Below are 14700 nucleotides of genomic sequence, written 5' to 3'. Positions count from 1 at the left end.
CCCATTCTGCTCTCTGGGTGCTCTTCTGGGTTTCCAACATGGAAGCAGACTACTCTGTCTACTATATAAGTTTAAGCTTTCATCTGGTTCTAATTACAGTTATCAGTGATGTGCGTATTATTATGTAGGAACATGGAATTATTTATTTGAATGGATATTTAAACTGGGACATGGAAATCTTCAGAAATAATAAGAACAGAACTAAATAGTTTTCTTGTCAACCTCTCTAGCCAAAACAATTACAGTAGGGCAAGCCAATGAATATTAATGCTGATGTGTACATTAGAGGTTCCATATTTGTTTGGAAAAGGATAAGAGCATTGATGGATTTCTTGTTAGACCACTTATGATGTGCCTAGTATTTTAATACACATAAAAAGAGAAACAACAGATCAATAAATGATGTGAAACAGTTATGGCCACTGAGCAGCATCTCCCCAAAACACAAAATCTCTAGCAGAAGTTACGAGATTATCAATATGGCTTTATCCCTATTCTAGGGTATAGCTATTTCTTTAGCTTAGCAGTCTATCCATCTTGTCTCAAGAAACCTGGAGGTAATACAGTTGTTGTTTTGACTGGAAAGAGTCCCCCTCCCTCCTTTTGCCATAACTGGTCCATTGTGGCTTAGAGGGGTTTCTGTCTCTACTATACTTGTCAGATTTTGTATCATCTTATGATGGGTTAGCTTCAGATCTCTGATATTTGCTTCATTTTTTATTTCCCCCTCTGTGTGTATTTATGACATTCCACTTGTCACCTTCTTAAACTTGCATTTTGCGGGGTATTTTGGAGGAGAGAAATGGGACATGACAGAGGGAAGGGTAGAGATTTATGCAAGTATTTATTTAAGGTTTGGAAATTTCAGTGGGGGAAAAGAAAATAGTTGTTTTTCTCCAATACAAAAGTGTGGTCCAAGGATGGTAATTTGGGTCTTACATATTCAGTGAGCGTCTTTGTTCCTGTACATTCATTCACATGTAATGTTCAGTCCATGTACGCAATAGTTCAACTGTGCAAATCAGCAGAGTGCACTCTTTCACACAAATATTTGTGTTCAGTGTGATGTGTGAACAAGCCTAATGTCACACACGTATGGGGAAAGGAATGTTCAGTGAGCTGACTATGAACAAGGTGGAACAATCAAGATGAAACTTTTAGGATGGGACATACTGACTCTAAAAAAATTGACAGAGATCCAAAAGTTCACACAATTACCAACATTTTTTTTATGGTTCTGCTGTTCTTTATGTTCCCTCAAATGATGGGTCTAAGGATCAGGAGACTTTCCAGAGTGGCATTTGATGCATTAAGAAGGACTGTAGTGGAAAGGGAAATTAGCATATGCAAAGGGAGGTGGGGGTCAGTCTCAGCAATTTATGTGGCAGGAGATAAGCATACTTGGCAGTATTAATACAGCATTCATTTCAGCCAGCTGATTTATTCTATTCATATATAGGATTCTTGCTTTGTGACCTACTGTTGTTCTCATGATGCAGCATAGATTATGAAATGCCTACATGGGTAGCAGGGAAGATGCTGATACTGCGCCACCTGTGTGACTTTCCAGTAAATGCTTCTCTCCTTTTCTCATCTTTGCGAACAGCTTTCAAATGAAGCTTCATGGGAAGGGAGGGAAGACTATTTTTGTGTGTGACTCCCTTTCTGCTACCTGAGGAACTACAGAGCTGTCAGCCCCTGATAATCGCCAGTAACCTGTGTTTATCTACATTACCTGGTCAATTTGAGAAAGGTCATTTTGGGTTTACTGCAAGCCATTTTTCATTTGGCTTTATTGTTTCAGCATTGATCTGAGTCACTCATTCCAGGCAGATGCTTGTTGCACAAGGTCTTCCCGGTCTACCTGTTCTTTATGTGTGAATAGAGCAGGGAAGATGGAGAACAAGGAAAAGAGGGGGTGTCCTTTACCTCCAGCAGCGAGTATATTTGCTGGGGGCGAAATTGTTTGTACCCAGATGTACACTTAATTAAGATTTGCATGGTTTCTCTTTTCTTGATTGGAAGCATAGCAATCTAGGCCCTGCAGGAGCTTGCTCCATGATAACAGTAGGGCACAGAGCACATGGCAGAGTTTCAGAATGTATGCAAGATGCTCCTCTGGTCCTTTCTTGTAGAATGGAAGCACAGCCTGTTTTGGTGCTTTGCACGGCACCCACCAACACACCTTCTGGGTCCAGCTTTCCTTTATGGATTCCATCAGATTGAGGAGGGGATGAGGAGAGGAGAGGCCAATGATGGAATCTTACCCCACATCTTAAGGGCCATCAGCATAGCCCTTTCTCTCTAGTGGTGAAACATGATTGTACTCATAAAACTTTATAACTTTTCAAAGGAAAGTGGGGCAAAGCTACAATGCACTTACTTACTTATTTAGTACAGTGGTACCTCAGGTTACAAACTTAATTCGTTCCGGAGGTCCATTCTTAACCTGAAACCGTTCCTAACCTGAGGCGCGCTTTCACCAATCAGGCCTCCCACTGCCGCCACACCGCCAGCATGCGATTTCCATTCTCATCCTGGGGCAAAGTTCTCAATCCAAGGTACTATTTCCGGGTTAGCGGAGTTTGTAACCTGAAGTGTTTGTAACCCAAGGTACCACTGTATAAGATGCTGCAGCTAAAAGGCATTGAACTACTCCTTTAAGTTTCATCCATTGTGAGGTACAGTGGTACCTCGGGTTGAGTACTTAATTCGTTCTGGAGGTCCGTTCTTAACCTGAAACTGTTCTTAACCTGAAGCACCACTTTAGCTAATGGGGCCTCTGGCTGCTGCCGCTGCAAAGTTCTTAACCCAAGGTAATATTTCTGGGATAGCGGAGTCTGTAACATGAATCATATGTAACCTGAAGTGTATGTAACCCGAGGTACCACTGTATTCTTAATTTTAAGCTTGGTGGCCATCCCCCTCAACCTCAATTCAGATATTACAGAGCCAGAATTTATTGCATTAATCAGAGATAAGTAATACTTTCCAGATTTATTAGTACTGTTTTCTGCCTACAATATCTGCAGATGGTAGGAGAGAGATTAAGTGCTTTTTAGGCACTTCATTTTTTTACTAAAAGTTTTGTGTTTGCCTACACATGGTAGTATATTGGTAAAGGTTTATTAAATTCAGCTATGTGCTGAATATTGTATAACGATTGTCCATATTTCCACTATGAAATTAGCTGAATATTGTCTGCATTTGCCTATTGAAATGCTCAAATCAGGTTTTTACTTAAATCTGGGTAGTTGTTTATTGTTGTAAGATGTTTATGGAGCATCTGTGAGTTAAGTGATGCAAACTTCAACGTACAATTGGATCAGATCCACTTTTTGTTCTGCATCACCCACTGTGATCAATAATGTTGGAAAATATAAGCACTATAGTATATGTTTCAGTGTATATATATACAGCCCCTCGTTAACGACTGTGGAGTAATACTGGTCAAACTGGTGATAGTTTTGTTTATGTATTTATTTTATTTATGTAATTATTGCATTTATATACCACCTTTTATCTTCCAAGGACCTCAAGGTGGTGTACATGTTTCTCCTCTTTCCCATTTCACCCTCACAACAACCCTGTGAGGTGCGCTAATCTAAGAGATGGTGGCTGACCGAAGGCTACCCAGTGAGCTTCATGACTGAGTGGGGAGATCTGAGCCAGAGGTAATAAAATATCTGTGCCACAGTTGATATCACGCCATTCTCCATGGAACTAACACAGCCAAAAAGGCAAACAAAAACTATGTGAGAAGCTGTCTCATTACTCATTTTTTTATACCTGCAATACCAGACAGTGACCACTGCAGGTGAGGTTTATATACATCTCCAATGGCAGAAAACTACAAAATGTGATTCTTGGGCTTAAATGTACCTGTGTGGAAAAAGAAAACACTATTTTTCACTTTGTTGTGCCGTACACCTAACAAGAAAAACTCCATATGGTGTAATATGGAGTACTTAAATCCATCACTCCAATGATTTATGGTATCTCTTAGGTAATTATTTTATTATGCTTTCCCCTATTTGGAGGTGTATAGCAGAACAATGCCCAGCAATCTTTTATTCAGTTCAGTAGTTTTAAATGGCAGTAAATAAATTATTCTGCTTTTTGCATAGTTACCAATATCAACTGTCAATTATCTGTTCTGGCAATAAATTGTTCCTGAGAAATCACAGTGGCAACAGATCTAAGCTGATCAGCATTGTCTAGGCACACAACAAAACATCATGCCTCTATGGAACCAAATCCTTTTTTGTTTTGTGAATCAACAGTACGCATACACTTTGCACTCCCTCAATTTATGAATCGTTAACACAAACAGCAGATATTGACACATTCTCCACAGTAAATAAATGTATGTGACAGGAAGTTTTAGATGCAATAAATATGGTTCTTTAAGCCACTCATATTTTACTGCTAAAAATAGTTTGCTTAAAAATATATACAGTAACTGACGAACCATTATAAATGTACAGTGTCGAGGCAGAATGGTTTTAAATAAAAATTAGCTATGGGTTATTTTTAGTTCATTAGTTCAAAAAATTTGAGAGCCACAAGCCTTGAATTTGGACATTCTTAAAGTATTTTAATTTTTAAAACAAAACTGGGATCCACTTCTGTACACATTATATTAAAGGGGAAACCTAATGTAAATTGTATTACTCTGTTTTTGTTTATTAAGTGCCAACACTCATCATGAATTAATTTATTTTTCTCCAGCGGATTCTATTTAAGTAGATTTATGCACTTTTCATTTTCAAAAGAATTCACAAGGGCCAAGGCCTGTCCCCTCTCAAGGGGTGGACCACTAGCTGGGTAGGTAAGCTCTTTGCTATAGCTACCATGCCTTAGGGTGTCAGAAGTGAGCTGCTCTCCTCAGAAATCAGGGGCTTCCAGACCCACAAACTTGTTTCAATCGGGGGAAATGTAGCATATCCAACCTGCTTCCAAGTAAAGCTATACTTAGGAGGGAAATGGTGCTTCCATTACTGAGCATGTACTTGGTATCAGCAATATGCAAAGGTACAGCAATTTTGTGGTCCCTGGCCAGCCATCTTACAGTTGATTGGCAAATGATTTGGGTTTAGTTTGCAATGCATTAGATAAATCAGCAACTTAAGTGGGGCAGAGGCATCTTTTAAACTGGGTCAAGAAGACTTGCAGTCTTTAAATTTTTAGTTTAACACAAGTATGTTTAAAATTCATCCAACAGAAGACAACAGATCTGGAAAGTCAAAGTTTAAATTATGGAGAGTCTGTTGATCAAAGCTTTGTAGGTGCTGTCCGTATTTTATAGCTATCCATTTTATACCTATCCATTTTGGTATTTGTACAGCTCAGTGGTAGAGCATCTGCTTTGCATGCAAAGATCCCTGGTTCCATTCGCAGCATCTGGAGTTAGGCCTGGGAGAGACTCCAGCCTGATACCCTGCAGAACCATTGCCCATCCAGTGTAGACAATCTCTTGAGTGCAATATGCAAGACTTCTAGTTGTTCCACACGTCTCTTTCATCAGACTGTGTGATCTTATGAATAGTAGTGGTAGTTCAGAGAGGTAACTATGGGCTTATCCACACTTACTTTTCTTCTGTGCTTTCCAGGCATGGTCCAAGCTTTAAAGTTCCATGTCTGAGTGCCCCATCTTCCCCCCTCCCTCCAGTTTTCTCCATGAAAACCCACTCTTTAAAGCTTAATCAGAAGAAACGGCAATCCACAGAAAACCCAAATTGGCGTTTGCTCCGATTGAGTGCGAAAGAGTGCTTTTTTTTTTTGCAGGGAAAGCTCCAGGGTAAAAAGTTCAGACCTGAGCCTAGAAAGAGTGGGGCAAAAGGTAAGTGTGGATAGCTTTATAACGTGTGGCACATTTTACAAGGGCTGAAAGCACTTCACACCCTTGCAACAGTCTTCAAAGTAGTTCTAATAATAGTTCTGCTTGTGGGCTTCCTGGAGGCATCTGGCTGCCCATGCTGAGAACAGGCTCCTGGACTGGATGGGCCTTTGGCCTGACTCAGCAGGGCCATTCTTACAGTGTTCAAAAGAACAGTCCTCCCAGTGCAGGGAAATAAAGAAATACTGGGCTGGTTCATACTCTAGTGTTATGAGAATGAGCCTAGGGAAGCCTCAGACTCATCTGCTTCCTTTCTCCCTCTCTGGTGCAGCTAAAAAAAGGCCATGGGAATGTTTATTCTGTTTTATATTACGGTAATCACAGCTTGCTGTTTCTTTGAACCCAACAAACAGTGGTCAAGCTTAACCACAATTTGTTGTAAGAATCCCATCATCCTGGATTGTTGGCCATACTGGCTGGGGCTGTTGATTAATCTAAAATGGAAGATGAAGCTTCCAATCTCTTTCATGTGGTCATATGGTAGGAGGTCCATATCCATCAACTGTCCCAATTTTAGAAGGACACTCCCAGATTTACAGAAACCATCCTGACTTTTGATTTGACCTGGGAATGTCCCGCTTTTGCCCTCCAGCGTCGCAGGGAGGAGGATGAACTAGCACTTGTCCCGAGCTTCTCCATGGCAGCTGGCTGGAGCAGAAAGGATTTCACAGCACACCCCGAGGCTGGGACTCCCCTCAGGCGGCAGCAACTGCAACCCCACTGCAGCTCAAGCACAGTCCCCTCCCTCTTTCCTCTCACACACCCGCTGCACACTTCCTCATGCGCATGGATGAGCAGGCAGAGCAGTCATGGGAGGGGTGAAGGGAAAGAAGGGACCAGGGGTGTATGTGCATGCGCGTGCACTCCCACGTGCTCCCACCCTGAGGTGATAGTAGCAACTGTGGCAAGCCAGGCAAAGCTCGCTTATAGACAAGTCGAGTCAGAAACTGCCTTCCCTTCCCTCTGGAGTGTGTGAGCTCCTTGACAGTGCTTTCTTGGCTGCATCTGTTGTCAAGATCATCAGACCCAAGTGGTGGAAGGGGCTGTGTTTGGTGCTGAGTGAGAATTGCAGGAAGGGCTGGGTGTTGTTTTCTTTCCCTCTACCACCTCCAGTTTAAGTGTGGGAGTTTGGTTTCTACGTGATTCTTCATTGTGAGTGGAGGAATCGGTGGCTCAGCTTTTGGTCACACAGGTCTGGATGGGAACGATAGAAGCCTGGGGAATGCTGAATTGTGGGTGGGTGGGTGCCTCTGAATCCTGGGGGTTGCTTTGCAGTCCAAGCTATCTCTGTACCCTCATTGAATGCGTTTCCATCTCTCCACCCTTGTTGCATGCCGCTGCATTGCCCCCTCACCTCTGGGTGTGAGGGGATGGCAGTGGCTTAGGTGGAAAGCAGCTGAGGTGTCAAGAAGGGAGAGTTGTGGCAGGAATCCTAGTGCTGCTCCAGAAAGACAGTCAGATTGAGTCCTTCCTGACCAACACCTCCTGTTGTGGTTTTGTTTTCATTTGTGGGGAGGGGGTCCTGCTCTGTCATCATTCCCCCATTCTCTTGCTCTCATAGGTTTGGTGTAGGGAAGTAATAAGTTCCCCCCACTCCTTTCCCACACGTACCTTCTGTCAGATGTTGCTCTTGGATCCTCTACCTCTAGCCTGCATGGGGGAATGTTTTCTGCCTCCCTTCCCCTCCCCTCAACACGCTCCAACCTGACTTAATAACAACAGCGCAATGCAGAGTGTTTAAGTTCTTGTTACATTGTGGGGGTGGAGAGGCTCTGTCTTTCCTCATCCCTTCAGGTTGTGACTAAGCAAAATCATAAATAATGAGCACCCCAATTTTAATTGGCAGCATGTTGGAGGGTATGGAGCATGGGTAGGCAAACTATGGTCTGGGGGACGGATCTGGCCCAATCGCCTTCTAAATCTGGCATGTTTTTACATTAGTAGAATGTGTCCTTTTATTTAAAATGCATCTCTGGGTTATTTGTGGGGCATAGGAATTCATTCATCCCCCCCCCCAAAAAAAATATAGTCTGGCCCCACAAGGTCTGAGGGACAATGGACTGGCCCCCTGCTGAAAAAGTTTGCTGGCCCCTGGTATGGAGTCTTAGAATGCTAACTATGGCTTAGCAGTTTGTGTGTACCAGGCCAAGGGCATGTCTAAGGCTGTCTATTCAAATCTCATTGCACTGAACTAATGAGTAGAAATCCTGAATAATCACCACCACCACACCCCAGTCCTCCCCCTGCATATACACTCTTGCAGCCAAAATTGACAATTGGGGAGAACTCCAGGTATAGCACACAGGGGGAAGATAGGGGTTTCGTTCCATCTGGTAAGCTGAAATGTTTGCCTGAGGGACCCCTTTGCTTTAGTGCAACATTGATTCCACCCACAGAAAATATAACCCCCCCCCCTGCCTCTCTATAGCATTATTCCTGGCCGTTGGGATAACCCAACAGATACTCTTCAACAGCTGTTGAAGGGTGGTTGGAATATGTTTTCCTCTTTTTTTTAGTATTTTGCTATCATACTGAGGAATTCCCCAGGGAGAATTACATGTGGGAATACATAACCTGAGAGTTCCTTTTTAATTGGAATGTATTCAGAAGCAGGAGTGAACAGTGACCTGCTTGGACATGTTTATCCTTTCAGTTCAGTTAGTTTAGCAAAGCACAGGGTGAATCAAAGCGACTATCAGAATTGCCCTGTTTTTTTCATCCTTCATATTAATAATTTGGGTTTTGGGGATTTTCACTCAAGCTGTACTCAGGAGAATATCCTACTGATTTTTATTATTATTTATTTATTTGCTGGAGCAGAATATGGAAGGAGGAAAAACAGAAAGAAAAATCAGATTCTCATTTTTACTGCAGCGATCTGCAGCTTAAAATTAAGGCCCATCCTGCCATCTAGTGATGGAATATATATACACACACACACACACACACATACACCAGCCAGTTGTGGGTGTGACTAAAACACCTATTGAGAGGAAATTTAGAAAAACAACGTGAAGTAACAGCAAATGATGCTGAACGCTCTGTGCTCTTTCACTTGGTGTGACAGAACTGTGCTAGGAAATATGGAAAAAAGGAATAATGCATTAAAAAGTGTCAAGCTTCCTGGGTCTTAAAATGAAGCTTATCTATAGAAGCAAAGCACCTTTGCTGGTTTCAGCATTAATCGTCTAATACAGCTCTTCATACTGATTATTTGCAGATCTCTCCAGACAGGCAATTTTGCATTTTGGCTTGGGAAATTCTCATATGTGCTGGTATGGGCACCCATATCAAGGAGGCAGCAGTAATTTTTATACAGGTTTTTATCTTCCCACCCCACCCCTGGCAATCACACCAATTAGGTGTATCACAGCACAGCAGTGTTTTGGCTGAAACCAGGAGTGACGCAGAGCCCTGAAACCTATCCACAATCCAGAGAAGTACATAGATACATCCATGGGGAATCCCCATTCTTCTTCGTCCCTCAACCCTTGTGCCATTTTCAATGTGCTTTGGGGGAAATTTGATATATTTTGTATACGGCACCTCAGTGCTAAACCTGTTGGCCATGATCCAGCTCCAGTCATATGTAACTAGTAGTACATAATGTCAAGTAGCTCTGGAAGGGTACGCCATAGAGCACATTAGTGGGCCAGCCCATTTAGTTTCATCATGATGTTGTACCAATAGGGGAACCTTTGAACTTTTATCTTCAGCACTACAGCATAGCGCTGCAAAGCTGTGTTCCTTAAGCAGTTTTCATCAACCTAGTGCCCTACAGATGTTTTGAGCTGCATTTTCAATCAGCCCCAAACAGCCCAGTGAATCCTTACCTACAGACTGGAGATTCAGCAGCCTGGCATTCACTGTTACTGTTTACATTATTTGTTTTAATGGTGCATTAAAGTTCAGGAGGAGCCCTATGGTTGCATGCCTTCTCTCCAACACACGCATATTACAATGTAGGCATTACACCTCAATGCATCTTTAGACTGTGATTGTATGCCCACTGCCTTACCTATAAAGTCACTGGAGATCAAATATGGATTAAGTCATTGTGTTTAGTCTATTATGAAGTTCTGTAAGCACAGGGCATTTCTTGTTGCTATATACCGTATTTTTCGCCCCATAAGGCGCACCGGCCCATAGGACGCACCTAGTTTTTTGGGGGGAAATAAAGAAAAACAATTATTCCCTCCCCCAGGCACAGGGCTTGGGCGGGAAGCTGTCCCCCGAGCTTGTGGGGCTGGTGGCAGGGAGAAGCAGGCTTCTCCCGTCGCCAGCCTTCTAACCAAGTCGGGGGACAGCGGGAAAGGCGCGCCGTGCCTCTTCCACTGTCCCCCGAGCTTGTGGGGCTGGCGGTGGGGCTCTCCTGAAGCCTGGAGTGCGAGAGGGGTCGGTGCGCACCGACCCCTCTCGCTCTCCAGGCTTCAGCGAAAGCCTGCATTCGCCCCATAGGACGCACACACATATCCCCTTCATTTTTGGAGGAGAAAAAGTGCGTCCTATAGGGCGAAAAACACGGTATATTGTTTGGGTAAATAATCTCCCCTCAGGTGTGCACACATTTTTCCATATCATTGGTAGCACTACATTGCTGGGTATCAAACTGTAATCCTACTCAGCTGCTATCCCATGACATGAAGACATTTGTCACCATTTAGAAGCCATATTGGGTTGAGTTCTGCCTTACTCTCTGGCCCCTGTGTGACAAAGTCCTCAGAGGTGGTTTTTGGGCAACACAACCAATTTCCATGCACAGAGCACAGAGCTGAGGGGGCATCTTTCTGCCTCCTTCCGAAAGCCTAGTAAACTCTTGTAAGGTGTAAGGTCTCTGATGGGGTCCTTGAGTCCTCCTCTCTCCTTTCCAAAGTCTTATTAGTGCTTACCCAGCTTTGGGAAGGAGACGGGAGGGCTCTAGGACCCTGCCAGAGTTCTCACACCTCCTCCCCAAAGCCTAGAGCCTCACTTACCCTGATTTGGAAAGGCAGTATGAGGGCTGGGTAGGGGCATCAAATTTTGGCCTTGCACAGGGTGCCACATTGCCAATGTCCACCCCTGAAGATCTGAACCTCCTATTAGTTCTATTATTCATACTGTCCAGTGCAATCAAGCTAGATAATCACCTAATATCTTGAATTTGCAATCCTATGAACACATATGAGATAGTAAGTTCCATTTAACTCAGTAGGACCTGTATGGACTGTGATGTTAGAAGATCTACTATCTTTGGGGTTTGTTCAGCATATCTAAACAAGAACTTTAAAAGGTGAGGAAAATGAGGAGAAATAACCTTGTCTTCCATCCAAAGTGAAGGGGATCAGGCACAGAGGGATAGGCAAGAAAGGAAGCAGTGACAACAGGGGTGGTGATAAGGAGGAAGATGGATGCCACCCACAGAGCAGGGAACCACTGAGACCATCATTCTCAGGGGCCCCTCAGTAGCCTGGATCCCGCACAAGCTGATGGGCCTCAAATGGGTAGAAGTATCACACTTTTTTATTAATTGGAACGTATATATATATTTAACCCCGTAGTTACAGTATTTGTTTAATTCCAACTTTTAAATGTAACTCCCAGTGAACTTTCTAATAATTGTAGTAATGCTACTACTAGTAGTAATGATCATAATTTTAAAAAATATTGTTTCTGCACCAGGAAATGCAAACCATCGAGTAAAATTAAGATTACATTTAGCATTGGGGGGAGGAATGGGTTGAATATTAAACATTGAATTCCATAGGCATTTTTAGAATTCATGTAAAATGTATCAGAAAATTCACAAATTTATTTTATTAATAAGGTTTTTAAAATATTCGCTGTAAGATGCAAAATGTGCAGCTATTCTTAGCGTGGATAATTATTACTATTTAAATAAAAAATAAAATTGAACCATGAATATTTAGAGACTTGTACCATTTTGGAAAAATGAAAACCTTTCAAGTATTAAGAGAGAGAACTCAAAATTTCTTAGGAGTGTGGGACCTGTCACTGGGTTTATAGCAAGCCCCCCGCTCACAGAAGGGTGTCATTTGTGAGCACTGGCACAGCAAGGTGTGAGTTATACATACAACCACCACAACTTGACCACTGCAGCCTTTATTCAAACTATCTTTGCCTTGCATATAACTTTCACATCGAGACTCCAGATTTCATCCATCATTACACAGGCAAATGGAACCTGACTGTGAGCCCAATAGTGACCACTCAGCTCTCACTCTCTTCCGATGCATTTGCATGGAGGTTGTCATATATACAAAACGGCTCATAGAAAGGAGCAGGGCTTTCTTTCAGCCGGAACTTGCCGGAACTCAGTTCTGGCATATCTCAAGTGGGCCTCATTGCTGTTCCATGAGAACAGTGAATTCTGGCACCTTCTTTTCTAGAAAAATAGCACTGGGAAGGAGCTTGGAAAAGGGGCTGTTGCAATGTGGGATTTCACATTATTAAGGACTAATGATGTCTGCTACAGTGATCTCAACCAACACAGTGGCCCCGCTCACTCCTGAGGCACTTCCCACCATGAGTGTGATTGAGGCCTACTTGTACTCATCTGTACATCTTGAATTTGGCACCCTGGTGCTTATTGCGATGGCTTACCTGCCTCTGTTACTGATATAAACACACTGTGATGTTGCATGGCTGTAGGTGTCCAGGCACCCAGTCATAAGCATTTATGTACAGGCATAGCAAATCTTAGGCTCAAGCTGTTAGAGGTTAAGTGATTTGCCAAAGGCAGTGAAGAAAATTATCAGCAGAGCTGGGTTTTATTTCAAGCAGCATCTCACGATTCCCACATGGGAGTTTTTAACATAGATTTTCCCCTATTAAAATCAAAGAGAGTTCTGTTTTAGAATCAACAGCAGGGGGGGAAAGCCTTGGGCCTTCCACACACTTTGTTAATAACTATGAGAGTTTTCTGAAGCAATGAAAGTAACAGACACAGCTGCCATTGCATCCAGCTTATCACTGAGCATTTTATGGGCCACTTCATTATGTGCCATTGTCTCTGTTCTCATGAAGATATGCTTACCAGTCCATCAGGCTGAATGATGAGCAGGGAAGGTATTGATCTCCACAGGAAACACTAGCTTCTGTCATAGAACAACAGCACTTAACTCAGTGGTGGTAGTTCTCTGGTGTGGTTTGCACTGATTTAAAATATTCTGAGTAAAATGTCTCCAGTCTAAATAACTGATTTTTGTCCTGCAACTGATTTTTAGTATGTGTCAAAATACTGATATGTTTCTATTTCCTATTTAAACAAGCCTCTGGTTTAAAATTCTCTCCAGACACAGAATTAAGCCTAATTATATTTTCTTATCTAGCCTAGCAAACTAAGTTGATGTTAATTGCCATGGTCTGAAGTTTTACCAGTGCCCTCTCCAGGTGGTTTTTTTTATTATTTTTGTTATTTTTTGACAAACATATTGCATGAGATAGTATGTCAATTTTTGAGAAATGTCTGCACACAAGCTTTCATAAACCTTTATTCTGTCTTTAGAATTTGGAATGATGGGAGATCATACAATTAAAAGTCAGCGACCTCGATCTGTTCATGAGAAAAGGGTCCCTCAGGAACAAGCTGATGCTGCTAAATTTATGGCACAAACTGGTAATACATTAGTTACATTTTTTCTACTTACTGTGTTTAATTTTAGAAAAGCCACTGCATGTCTCCATAATCTTTTGCTGCATATTTGTCAGTTTTCTAAGCTGATACTTTTTTTAAGCCATTTCTTCTTATTTTTATTTTTGCCACCAGTTAAAGTCCATAAATAAAGTAGCCGAAAATTAGACAGATTGTTTATAAACAAACAGTGTCAAATGTGAATACTGTTAAATTTGTCCTCCTTTAAATATAAAGCAATATCTCTTTTAATATAATAATGATGTTGAATGTAAACATTTAAGGAAAAGCACACAAAACAACAACACAGCTTCTTAGAAGGAAATTAAGTGTAGCCCCTATTAAGGACACATATGCCTGTTTCATAAATAAGATGCCTAGATACTCACAGAGTAGTCTCGGGGCCATATCTGTGCCCCTGGGAGTGCCTTTCCTCTCCCCACACAAGGTGCCAATTAGCATGCACAATAATAATAAAGAGGTACTGATATATGGAGCCATGAGACTTGTTTGCACTTCTCCTGGGTGGGAGCAGAGTTGGCCCATTCCCTTGATTCCTCCTCAAAATGACTGGATAGTTACTCAATGGGAAATCAGAAAACCAGAAGTAATATACTAAAGGAAAATAAAAGAACCTCAGTGTTCAACTTATAAGATGTTCTTTGTAATGCTCCTTTAACAAGGCCCTGATTATCCAATTCTGTTGACTTGAAAATAAAAACCTGCACTTACCGTACAAACCTGTATATGCTTACTCAGAAGTAAATATGAATGGGTGGAACAAAAAGTTCCACTACCTTATTCCCAGATGAGTGAGTGTTAGGCATTGAGTGCAGCTCTCATTGGTACTTCAAAGTGTACTAGTGCATTGCATCTCAGAAGGGGATCCCAGTCATTGTCTTAGGCTGTGCATACATATTTGCACATGGCTATATCTGGATCAGATGCCAGAAAGTTTGCTAAACCAGTTAAAGCACTTGAAAACTAGCAAATGAACCTGGCCAAATACATCAATGCAAATAAAAAGTTATGCACATTGTTCGCTAAATGAAATTATTTACTCATAGAAGCTACAGTGGTGCCCCGCAAGACGAATGCCTCGCAAGACGAAAAACCCGCTAGACGAAAGGGTTTTCCGTTTTTCGATGCGCTTTGCAAGACGAATTTCCCT

General features: G+C 42.1%; 1 protein-coding gene across 5 annotated transcripts in view; it reads left to right on the top strand.

Moving 5' to 3' along the window:
* The window catches only part of ADGRB3 (adhesion G protein-coupled receptor B3), a 458060-nt gene that overhangs the window by 147144 nt on the left and 296216 nt on the right, over positions 1-14700 (top strand). For 4 of the 5 annotated variants that reach the window (XM_082218223.1, XM_082218222.1, XM_082218225.1 and 1 more), the window contains exon 3: positions 13404-13514. The exons of the other annotated variant lie outside the window; for it this stretch is intronic. In XM_082218223.1, the coding sequence (XP_082074349.1) occupies positions 13404-13514 (111 nt within the window). The remainder of the gene's footprint in view (positions 1-13403; positions 13515-14700) is intronic. 5 annotated transcript variants of the gene reach the window in all.

Source organism: Podarcis vaucheri, assembly GCF_965113315.1.
Source record: "Podarcis vaucheri genome assembly, chromosome: 3".
Lineage (NCBI taxonomy): Eukaryota > Metazoa > Chordata > Lepidosauria > Squamata > Lacertidae > Podarcis > Podarcis vaucheri.
This window is presented reverse-complemented; position numbering and strand designations above follow the sequence as displayed.